The following is a 12,363-nucleotide window of genomic DNA, read 5'->3' as shown; positions in this document are numbered from 1 at the left end:
GCCAGATGCTACCAGACAAGTAACACAATGGAGATAACTGTGGCATATGCATTTGTAACAAACAGACCATCATAACATACATTTCTATGGGATCACATCTAGTGATTATATAAATCCATATAGAGATTGCTGTATAAAAACTTTGTAAAAAATACTTTAAAAAAGTGTAAAAATGTGCATTCAAAAGCACGGCCGACACGGACAGCTGGGCTGTAAACATTATACTGAGTGTGCTTGCGGGGGGCGCCTGCGCCACCGAGCCCCGACAGGCCTGCCCACCACACGGGCCTGCATCAAGTGTTTGTGGTTCTTGGGTGCGGGATTCTCTCCGGAGCGTGTGCCAGGAGCAGCAGCAGCCGCTGGGCAGGGAGCTGGTGGGCACCGTGCAGCCCTCTCCCCATGGGGCATGTGGTTGTCGCGGGACATGCTGCGGCATTGCGGGTCCCGAGGGCCGTGAGCAGGCTGAAGGGCCATGATGAGGTATCACAGGGAGGTTGCCTTCACCGGCACCACTAGCCCTGCTCCTGGGTTCAGCCTCAAGAGTACATGGCTGAAGGTTCCTGATCTTCTCTGTCCCCGTATTTGTTTGGTCCATAGTTCCCAAGGAAGCCCACTGGGTGCTGGTTGCACCAGGCCTGGGTGCACAGTTCTTCATACAGTACATACATTAGAGACCCTGGAAGACCCTGCACCACTGTCTCCTCCTCCTGGCCCAGTGCCACCTTCACTTCTTCTCTAGCTGCTCCAGCAGCGGGTTGGCTTCGCTCTCAGGCGTCTTGATGCTATCTGTCCGCACGATGCAGGTGGGACGGTGCCGGTTCAGCATCAGGATCAGCTGCTGCCTCTCCTGTTTCAGCTCTTCTATCTGGGCCTTCAGCTCAGCATTCATGAGCTCCAGACGCTCAGACTCCTAGCAGGACAGAAACACAACCACACGTGACTTTACTTCAACAGGACAAGACAGAAGGAGAAACAATTTGTTCAACAAGCCATCTCTGCTCAGTGCTGTCCTTCAGCCTCTGCAGCACAGAAGCAGCCTGAGGACCTGCCAAGGCACAGGTCCTGCAGGCAGTTCATCCCCACTGCGTTGCATTACCAGTGTTACCACAACAAAACACAGAGCCACCTCCTAGGACAGGTCTCTGCTGCACCACAGCAAAAACCCTGCCTGGCTCCTTTCCATGGTCTGGAAGAGGGTTTGAAAACAAACCCTCGTTAAGTTTTTACCCCCCATCTGCAAGGATTTGCCCTTGTGAAATGGCTCCTTGTCCTCCACTGTGTCATTTGCTCACGTCCTACCACCCCTTGCAGAAAAGCAGCAAGGTGCTGCAAGAGTTTTGCTGCCTTGGGGTCACAGGTGAGATGGCATTTGGCCTCTTAACGGGGAAACCTTCAGGAACTTGGGCAGGAGGCCCACATGCTGTCAGCCCCTATCCTGTGCCACACTCCCATGGGTGTTCCTCCAAACGCAGGGACACTATCAGCCCTCCTTTAGCCCTCTGAAGGTAGGCCCCAGAGCCCACCTTTAGCCCTGTCCATCCCTGGTACCATGGGCACAGACAGGGATGCTTATAAGCTCTGCCTGGTCACCACATTCACAGCCTCATAGAAAGGGGGTCACTGGGCTTGCATTTTGCCAGTAAGGGCACAGGAGCAAAAGGGGGCAGTTCAGGAGGGAGTGCTGCCCACAGCTAGGGCACCTTTCTAAGGAGGTGCTCCTGCCAAGGTCCCTGCTGTGCCCTGGCAGAGGTCAGGGCACCCACCCGCTGCAGGAACTCCGTCCTCTCCTTCTTCTTGTTACGACATCGTGCTGCTGCTACTTTGTTTTTCTCCCGGCGCCTTTTCCTCCTCTCCTCTTCCTCATCCAGCTGCAATAAGACAGAGAAGCCCAAATCAGAGCCAGCATGTGTGGGGCAGGGCAGGAGGTAAGGATGAGCACCAGCAGCCCCGCTAGGCAGGACAAGGAGAGGGCTGGCAGCCATGTGTGCCAGTGGCCACCAGTAATGTGGACTAATCCTCACCAGCAAACAAGCATGCTGCTGCCATGGCCTCTAACTCCACCAGTGTGGTACCCACAGCTGGCAGGGGACATACAACTCTTTGCAGGGCTGCTCCCTCCCTGAGAGACGGCGGAGAAAAGGGGAACACAGCCCCAACCCACAAAGACGAGCACAGCTCATCACACAGACATCCACAGGCACAGCTTTGTCAGCACAGTCATTCGAAGCACCACACACAGAGCCAGGGTGAGAGGCAGAGAAACCTGCAAGGTCCCCCAGCTGAGCCTGGCTGCTGTTCCCTCCTTCCAGTCCATGGGACTGCCGGCTGCAGCTTCAGCACTGGCTGTCAGAGGGTCACCACAGTGACAGGTCCTGCATCCCCTGTAAAGAAGCAGGACACGGCAGTGCCTGCACTGTTCACCAACTGCTCTGTGATGTCTAACTCAAACCACAAGCCCTATGGGTTAGAAACCCATAATCAAAGTATTTAGGGATATTTACTACAAAGCCTGAGGAAATGGCCTATGGCATGCTTACATCTGAGAACCCAAACCAGTTTCTTCAAGAAATATCTGAAGTGCTGGAATGTCCTGCAAAGTCAGCATCCAGGTTATGCTTTGTTACATGGCTAAAGAAGTAAAGGTCCCCAGTGTCTTCAAGCACATTTGACCTGGGACTCTGAAATTTGAGATGTCAGACTGAACTGCCTCATTCCTATCAACAAATACCTGACAGAACAAATCCTTTCAAATGCAGTGGCAGAAACATTTGCTTTATGAGCACTTCCACAGCCTATTTGCTCCTTCTCTAAGTGCAGCTCCAGCCAGAAAAGGCATGTCCTTCCCTTAGTACCTTCCCAAGTCAGTGGGGCTGAAGTACACATCTCCCAGACGAGCCTCTTGCAGCACACACCATCTGAACAGCCTTGCTGCACTAGGGCTGAGCTGAGTCACCTCAAAGGAAAGGTCAGAGATTTCCGAGGCCACAAAGTGGTGGTGGGAGTGGGGGGCCACCAAATTACCCCACATGTAGGTACACTGGTGGTATCTGCAGGAAACAAATGCTGTATGTGCCATCATCCACAGCAGACTGTGCACACTGCTAATATCCACAAGAGTCCAAAGCCCACTGATCAAAACATCTCAATGTGATGTGCAAGGTCAGGATAAGACATTGACTCAGCACAGTTAAGGTGAAGGGGTACATTAAGGAAGCTGCATGTCCAATATGCAGCATGTATAGAATGCTTTAGAAAAATTATGTCCAGGCTTCCTAGCACTAGTAGCTTTTGCATTTTCTCTACCTTACTTCCCAAACATTATTCCAAAGTTGCTATTTCAGCCAGGGCTAAAATATTAAGCAAAGTCAGCATAACCCATGCACAGACTTCCATAATGCGGGTTCCCAAGGCAGTGCCATGGGGCATCACACACCATGCTTGATGGTGCATGGGAAAGCCAGGATGGGAACTGCACTGATGCCCCCAAGTCCAGCTACAAGTGACCAGCTCTCACTGCACCCATGTAACTCAGATATGGCAGGCATTGGCACAAGTGACCAGGAAGGCTCTAACTCCATGCTCTGGTGCCTTTTCCTCCTGGCAGGACCAGGATACCCCATAGCAAAGGCATAAGCAGCTCTTAGAAAATTACCATAAAGAGTTTAAGAGGAGGTGGACATCAGGGTAGCCACCATTCCCCTCCACTCATCTACCCCTTAGATAGCTTCTTGGCCTTCTAGTTCAAGGATTACTAGCAGGGTGCAGAGAGAGGACACGTGCTCAGAACTCCAAAGCTCAAGACACACAGCCCAAACTTTCCTGCAAAGTACCTCTGGGGTTGCAAAACAGGAACTGGAAGAGCCAACAGCAACTGCACAGGCCCCACAGTATCCCTGAGAACGTTTCCATGCCCAGTTGCTCCATTCAGTAGGAATCAAAGTGACCTTTCGCTGCCCCTTCAGCTTCCCCTCCACCCCACAGAGGGCTCAGCAAAGGGCCATGTCCCTTAGACTGGGTACAAATGCTCAAGGAGAGTAGGTCAGCACAGACAGTGGCAGCTTGAGCTCTTGGCTCTGTTTCTGACCATAGCTCCTGTAACTTCAAGCAGGTTTCCCCCTCTTTGCTTCTGTTTGATTTCAGTTCAAAAAGGTTAGATGACCCTGATGCTGGGGGTTAGGACTCTATTGTATGAGAGACAGTGATGGTGTATCACCCCACAGCACGCTTCAGTAGCTGATCTCCAGGGGAGCCCTGTGGGTCTGGGGTTGACCCAGACTTGCTTCAGTCAGCAGCACCAGGGACCGAGGTGATCACCAGCCTGAGGATCCCGGCAACACTTGTCAACAGCTGCCTCAAGAGAAAGGCAGCCTGCACAGTGAGGCTGCCCATCACCCTGCGGGGTGGGTTTTGTGTGCAGTCCCAGGAACAAACACCTCAGTGCCAGGAGGTGCTGGTCCCTCCAGGACAGCAGAGGAAGCTGCCTGTGCCCCAGCTCATGGGGAGCAGGCTGCCCTCGCAGGCGCTGTGCAGAGCATGGCATGCTGGTACCCAGCGTCCACTGGCTCTGGTTAGACGAAAGCAGCCACAGGCTGCATTGCAAAATCATGCGTGGGCAGCTTCTTGGCTGCTCATGGGATAAGCAGCTACCGCTTCAGCTCCCAAAGGCTTTCACTGCAAAGCCTGTGCCAGGGGCAGCTCCATTTGCTGTCCTCAGCTCCACAAGCTATGCAGGGGAGGAACTGGTTGCAGGGACAGTAGCTACGTGGGGGCTGTCAGTGGATTTCCCCCATCTTCACTCCACATGCCCTATCCCTGCTGCACAGAGGCCAATGAGACTACTTCCCCATGCCTACTGAACAAAAGCAGCTGTTACAGGGCCAGCTCAGAGGTGCCTGAGACACCCCAAGAAAGGAGCTGTGCCTGGGAAAACAGTGCAGTTACATACTCCCTCCTTCTTCCCCAAGCCATGAAGCAAGATGGGCATTGAACCCCATTTGCTGTAGAATACCCAGGCTGAGAGCCTGGGACAGCATTTGGCTTCAGCTGTCGACCCACAACTGCTTTGCCACAGAGAGACCAAAGCCACTCGCATACCCCAGGCCCTTCCAATGCCTTCCCACAGCATCTTCGCCTCAGCTGTTGCCACTGCAGAACTGCTCAGTCCTTCTCCAGGTGATCTCCATGGGATGCTGCACAAGCTGATTGGACATCCCCTTGGGCACAAAGCACCTATGCAAGGGTAGCAGATGGACTCCAGCATACCAGCTCTCCCTGGAGGTGTCCAATGCAAGGGGCTGGAGGTAAGGAATAGGCACCCTCCCCACAGGTGGGCCTGGGTGCTGCTGAGCTTTTGCCATGAATGTTAGGTCAAATCATGTGTCAGCACCATTTAGAGATCAGGCTGCTCCCTGGACCTGATGTTTTACCCCCTTCAGCTCAGCTCATCACAGACAGTTTTTCACATCAGCTATCACTGCCTCACAGACTTCTCTAGAGGATGCACATTGCCCCATCCTCACATGGCATCATCTGAGGTATCCACTGCAGCAAATGCACTGTTCAGAAGGGTTGTTTATCAGACCTTCTGACAGCAGCCACCACCCTCACCACCATGGGGTCTTTGAACTGATGGGTTCCCAGCTCTGCCTGCAGGCAGTGTGAGGTGCAAACACTCACCACCAGTACAGCAAGGGTCAAGGAGTCAAAGACTAGAAACCAACGCATGAGACAACCACACAAGGAGAATGCTGTGCAAGTGCCTCCCAAGTCCCTGCAGCCTGATTCTGACATGCCAGCCTGTGGTACCAAGCAGAAGCTGCTCACCTGCCCCATCCCAGGAGCAGAGCAGCAGGGCAGGGACAGCCACAGCCAGTGGCACCTGCAGCACAGGCTGGGTCACTGCTGCTGATCAACACCACTCACACACACACCTTGTCCTCACAGGAAAGGCCAACAGCAACATCAGCAATGATGCTTTCATCAAATGATGAGACCTCACTTGGAGTATTGCGTGCAGTTCTGGTGTCCTCAACATAAAAAGGATATGGAACTTTGGAACAAGTCCAGAGGAGGGCCACAAGGATGATCAGGGGACTGGAGCACCTCCCCTATGAAGACAGGCTGAGAAAGTTGGGGCTGTTCAGCCTGGAGAAGAGAAGGCTGCGTGGAGACCTCATAGCAGCCTTCCAGTATCTGAAGGGGGCCTACAAGGATGCTGGGGAAGGACTCTTCATTACGGACTGTAGTGATAGGACAAGGGATAACGGGTTCAAACTTAAACAGGGGAAGTTTAGATTGGATATAAGGAAGAAATCCTTTACTGTGAGGGTGGTGAGGCACTGGAATGGGTTGCCCAGGGAAGCTGTGAATGCTCCATCCCTTGCAGTGTTCAAGGCCAGGTTGGACAGAGCCTTGGGTGACATGGTTTAGTGTGAGGTGTCCCTGCCCATGGCAGGGGGGCTGGAACTAGATGATCTTAAGGTCCTTTCCAACCCTAACTATTCTATCATTCTATGATTCTAAATCCTCTGACAGGCTGCATGGCTTCTTCTTTGGGTGCAAGTCCCAACCTAGGACAATGCTGGCTGCATCAGACTCCACAAGCAGGCTTTTTGTTCAGCTGGTTTAGCTGCATGGGACCAGTCAGGTCTGGGACACTGAGACCACCACTCCCAGCCCATGCAGCAGGGACATAAATTCAGGCACAAGAAGAGGCAGTTCATGGAGCAGCCACCAACACATGTACACATCACCAAACAGGCAGCATGACATGCTTATAAAACACATTGCTGGCCACCCTGGCAGGAAAGCACCCTGTGCTTGGGGCACAGGCAGGAGAGAAAGCCAGGCAGGTGAAGGCCATGGCCCCTCAGGGTCATCTGCAGCTAGCAGCCCCCAAGACTCACCTCACTTTTCACAGGCTGGGGTCTCTTTCCAAGCTTCACCTCCAGAAAGTGGAGCGGCGAGATCATGGCCCCGATGTTGCGGATGTCGGTGCACTTCAGCTCCTCAGCAGTCAGGGCTGTGCCAGGCAGTCCTGTCAAGGGGCCGAGCCCAGGCAGTGAGCCGGCCGTCAGGGACGGGTCAGGGATCTGCCCTGGCATCATAGCAGGGGAAACAGCTCTGTAGGCTGGAGGGAGAGAGAGACATGGCCTGTTACAACCCAGCCACAGGACCTCACAATGCATAACAAGTCAGATTTATTCTGCAGGCCCATCACCCAAAAAACCCAGCCACCCCTTCCTAGTGATAGCAAAGGTGAGGACTAAGCAGAACCTGTGTGACAGAAACCAAAATACATGAATCCTGCTAGGAAGGATGCACTACTGGTGCACACATCAGGAAGGGAAAAGACCTGAGGGGCAAAGCACCGGAAGAGCAGGAGCTGGCTACAGCAGTGGTCCCATGGGCTGGTTTTGGTACACCTTTCCCTGGAGTGCAGAAGACCAAGGTTTGCTCTTGAGTTCCGATTAATGTGTAGGTTATTAGGACAGAAAGAAAATGGCACAAAGAGGATCATAATACGCCTTAGGCTGGGTTTCTTCTGGACAGGCTCAGACCACTGGTCAGGGCTGGGACAGAGCACACAGGTACCAGGGATAAAACTGCAAGAGGAAAACCTGCCACAGAACAAATACCTCCCAGCACAGACATGAGGAAGCAAAGGCTGAAGGGGAGGGGAAATGGAGCAAGGTGCAAAAGACTCCTTCTATCAGGAAAGAAAAAAAAAAATGCAGTGCCAGCAAGAATAGGATCAGGACAAACTTTGGCAAAGTCACTTATAGGCAGAAGAAAGGGAGCTACCAGAAACGTGAAAAACAAGTGGTTAAGAGATAAAGAAATAAGATTTTACCCAAAATGGGAAGCCCATAAAGCTGGAACTGTTTTATCAGCCAAAAAACAAAGGGAGTAGGTGGTTATTTGCTACAGCCCAAGTACATCCCTACCTGTGTAAGTGGCCTGGGACACTCACAAGTGACCCAATTACTTCCATTAACACAACAATCATTTCTCCCCCTACTCAACTCAACTCAGTCTGTTCCAGTGCTTGTGCACTGCTCTCCTTGTTCTGCCCAGGCAGGCCAATCCCAGCACCTTCCAGGAGCCTCCAGGCATTCACCCCATCCTGCCCCTGTGCCAGGAGGCACCTACTCAGCAGAGAGAAGGACCAGTGATGTCAGGAGTGAGACACTGGCCAATGGAGTGAACCCAAAATCTCACTGAGAGGCTTCTCATGGAAGAGGGATCCACAAAGGACCATCAGTCACACTAGTCTGCACAAACACCTGGAAGCTCTGAGAGCACAGACTGCCAGAGTGAGGATGTGCGTTAAGCAGGGGATAACATACCCTTGCCCTGCTCTTTCCAAACCATCCACTCTCAGCTGCTGAGAGACCAGGTAACAAGCAATGCAGACATTCGGTCCAGGCAGGGGAGCTGTGCTAAGCTGAGGCACACACACACATTGTCAAGCCAACTGCCACAGTTGCTCAGCACTTCCCATCCTGGGGTGACAAGTTGATGTCAGTATCAGGCTGAAAACTTGAGTAAAGCTGCATGCAAGATAGGATTGCTGGGTCACAGAGTCACAGAACAGTTGAGGTGGGGAGGGACCTGGTTCAACCCTCCTGCTCAAGCAGGGTCAGTGGGAGGAGGTCGAACAGGGTTAATCATGATAAGCAGAGAAGTTAAGGATTTCTTGGTGTTGGCACATCTCTAGCCAAGAGATTATTTGGTATGCTTGGTAATGCAAAGGAACAGCAGATGAGGTGCAGAAGGGAAGGAAAGCCAATCATACAGGTTAGTCAAGGGTAGAAAGGCTTACACAAGCCCCACAGCTTCCAGCATGGGTGCTGTGCAAGCCCTACTGGCATGACAGACAAGAGGATTTCCATCAGAGAGCACCTACAGGCTGCAATGTGCTGTGAGCTGTCATATGCTCTAATCTGCCACTGAAGAGGTCCAGGTGTCAGTGCGAGATGTCCACCCCCAACTTGAACAGTTTGGGCTCAAGTCTCCCTCCTGCAAATACCATGTATGAGCTGCTATGGCACACACTGATTTGGGGCCCTGGCCCACCCCTTCGCAGGCTTTGGGCTGGGAACTGACTGGCTTGAGCCCTGCTCTGGATGCCTAAATCCATTCCGGACTTTGGGACCTGGTTTTCATTTGTTGTCTTCCATCCCAACATGCAGCTGACAGCACTCAGGCCCTGGGCTGGACAGTCCAAGCCCTCAGCTAGACAAAGTTCAGGGTCACTCCAATTTGTGAAACAATGAAGGAGGAGAAATATGTTCTCCATACTGTGGGACTGCCTGCACCCCTGAGCCTGGGGCAGCTCCTCATGGACAATGGCTACAGAATTGAGAAAGCATTGTGTTTTCTCTGGTCCACCTTTTCCCTCCACCTCTTTGATCCGGTAGCTTACTATGCCCTGAAATAGCCTCCATACCAGTGTGACATCAGGCACAGGTCAAAGTGAAGGAGCCGGCCCAGTACCTAACATGCTCTAAAAACGAATCCTGGATGTAGGGACTGCAACTGCCAAAGCCCACATCACACCTGCATCAGTGTAAACTTAATCTAAAGCTGTTCAAACCACAGCACCAGGAGCCACCTGGAAGAACATGAACCCGCACATTAAGATGAGCTGAGAAGTACGTGGGAAGGGGGCCAGTGACTTCTGCAAGAAGTATCTTGCTTAGGGGGTCAGGAAGCTCTGGAGCACATCAAGGACTGCCAAGACTCAAGCTGAGATAGACCTTGGAGAGGAATATAAAACCATTCCCAGCAGGACTATAACCATGGGGAAAAGAATGGAAAGAGGAAAGATGCTGTCCCTCTCTGCAGAGCAGGGGTGCAGTGACAGATCATCCCACCCAGCCCACAGTGACCCTCAGCCCCAGGCACTGTCACTCTCTGCTAGTCAGAGCCTCCTTTTGCCTCCCCCTACTGTAAGAGAGGCTTTCCTGTCATCCAAAGTCCCAGGTACTTTCACCTTCTTTTCTGGTTAATGCTAGAGGTAAAAAGTTGTACTTTGATCGTGTCAAAAAGCCAACGCATGTAATTCTATTTAATACTTCAGTCTTCTTCCCAAGGCCACTACCCTGAAAGACATTGACATGCCTGCCTATAGCTCTGGCATATTTCTACCACATTTACGTGGTAGGAGAGAAATAACACTGAAGTTCAAGATGTGAGTTTGACCCTTAAGTTTCCATTTTTCAACAGCCACATCTTGCTGGATGGGGTGAATACGGCTGGTGCCTTGCCAAGTCCTAATTCCTTTCTGGATATTCCAGTGCAGTGTTTGTTATTTCTAAGGCACATGAACCAACTCAACTCTGTATTCCTTCACTTTCTAACACAGTGCTTCAGCTGGGATTCTTCCTAGATTTTTTCTTTTCAGAACTGATTATTAACACAGTCTTTTATTCCACATTGCGAGGCAGGCTTTCAATGTCTCCTTACATGAGCTAAGAAAGGTATCTTCAGTAAAACCTAGCTTATGGTGTCCTGCAGCTGAACCACACAATTCCTGCATTGTATCAGCTATGCTTTTTCACATAATGAAGCTAACAGCAAAGCAAAGCAGTAAGGAGAAAGAGAATGTGCAGCCTTATATATGACACTGGGATCTGCATGACACCATCTGCCTGAGTTTACATTCACCGTAGCTGTGCCTTCTGCACTGATGCTATTCATCATTTCGTGCCATGACATCAAGATGCTCCAGAGCGAATTAGAAGACAGAGAAGGCTTTCTTAAAACTTCAGCTCAGCAATGAGCAGCTTGTGTCATTCAGTGCTCTTCAGCAACTATCCTTGCAACAAAGGTCTGGTCAGCACATGATTTCATAGGTCAAAATTCAGTTTGTATTTCTTTAGCTTTGCCTCTACACTCCCCTTGTTCTGGTTAAAATGCTGTAACACAAGACTTGACCTCTAGCCAATATGTCTGTAAACTCTCCTAATTATTACAGTCACTTCTGCATCCTTGCTTTGTTCTTGTTGTGGTATTGGTCAGCTCAGTTACTTTATCAACTGTCTCATCCACACAAAGCTGACAACAGTTCAGCTTTCTTTGCTCACCTTTGCTTTGCTGCATCTTTCCCAGCAGCAGCAAGTATTTCGGTGCTTTGTCCTCCACTTACATCCTTATGGTCAACAGTCTGCTACGCTGGTTGATTTAATATTTCTTAAAGACAGCGCCCATTACTCAGCTTTTCTCCTGTTGCCGGGGTCTGTTATCTTCTGGAGCCAACGACAAAGTGAGAAGAAGCTTTACCAAGTTGCTACTGTCCGATACAGTTGCTCAGCTTCCTCAGTGACACTGTCCCTGTGTATCACAGAATCCTCCTATTCCTTCTCCTGCAGTTCTAACCTTCATTTGCCAGAGGTTTGGGGTGTTTTGGTTTGGTTTCCCTCCCCCCCTCACTGATTTTGTTGCTGCTTTTTCTGGGGACTCTTTTTGGCGGGGTGGGGGAAGTCGGGGGGGGTTAGGTGGAGGGGTGTTTGGGGTTTTTTTGGGTTGGATTGGGTTTTTTTGGTTGGTTTGTTTTTTTGTTTGTTTTAAGGAGCCAATGTTTGCATAGCAGTTATGGCATAAATCTAACATGCGTAGGCATAATCCACGCAACCCATGTCCCTGGAGGCTTGTACTCCAGTTGCTAACCTATATTCACACCCCTCCTGACTCCTCTTCAGTGCTATTCTTACCCACAGACTAAAACTGGCACAGGAATGCCTACCCATGTTGAAATTTTACGTTCATTTCCCTGTGCAGAAACTGCCTTAGTTTGCATCCACTGTTCCCCCTTGACCATCCTATTCATCCTCACTTATCCAGAGGTGCTGTTTGCTTCTTTATAAATCCAATGCAGATGCTCCTGCTGCACCAACAGCAGAGAAGACCACAATATCCCAAAGCAGGCTCCAACAGTCACATTTCAATTTGAATTGCCATTACTGCCTTATCTCTGTTGTCAGCTTCCTTGGCAAGAATCAGGGCTGTTTGCAGCCTTATTTTCAATCTTGCTGTCTATAAATCACAGTTTCTTCCAACAGAAGCTATTTTACATGGTCTGACATCTGCAATGGTTGATCCAAGTGCTCTTCCAATGCTCAGAGAGCTAGTCTAGCACCTAATATTGCAAGCCAGCAGATTCTGACACTCTGTAAATACCAGCATGTTTCTCTCTTGCCCATGTTAAGTGCTGCACTAACGTGGTCCTATCAGCCCTTCTCTGTGCTTGCCTGTTGTGCTCTCACTCAAGGCTCAACTGGCGTGCCTGCCATTACTTGTCAGCTGCCATGCATCAGAGCACTGCCAAAATCTGCGAGCCACCATACAAGCTATCTTTGA

At 50.8% G+C, this 12,363-nt stretch overlaps 1 protein-coding gene across 1 annotated transcript; it reads right to left on the bottom strand.

Moving 5' to 3' along the window:
* Nucleotides 1-218: 218 nt before the first annotated feature.
* JDP2 (Jun dimerization protein 2) lies at nt 219-11,130 on the bottom strand. The gene is made up of 4 exons (XM_080617974.1): nt 11,091-11,130; nt 6,906-7,129; nt 1,764-1,868; nt 219-910 (listed from the first exon to the last, which is right to left on the bottom strand). Exons 1-4 carry the CDS (start codon nt 11,104-11,106, stop codon nt 725-727), a joined length of 531 nt encoding a protein of 176 aa, XP_080474100.1. The 5' UTR covers nt 11,107-11,130; the 3' UTR covers nt 219-724.
* Between the last annotated feature and the right edge of the window lie 1,233 nt (nt 11,131-12,363).

Source organism: Psittacula echo, assembly GCF_963264785.1.
Source record: "Psittacula echo genome assembly, chromosome: 5".
NCBI lineage: Eukaryota > Metazoa > Chordata > Aves > Psittaciformes > Psittacidae > Psittacula > Psittacula echo.
Note: the sequence above shows the minus strand (reverse complement) of the source record. Positions and strands in the feature narration are given on the sequence as shown.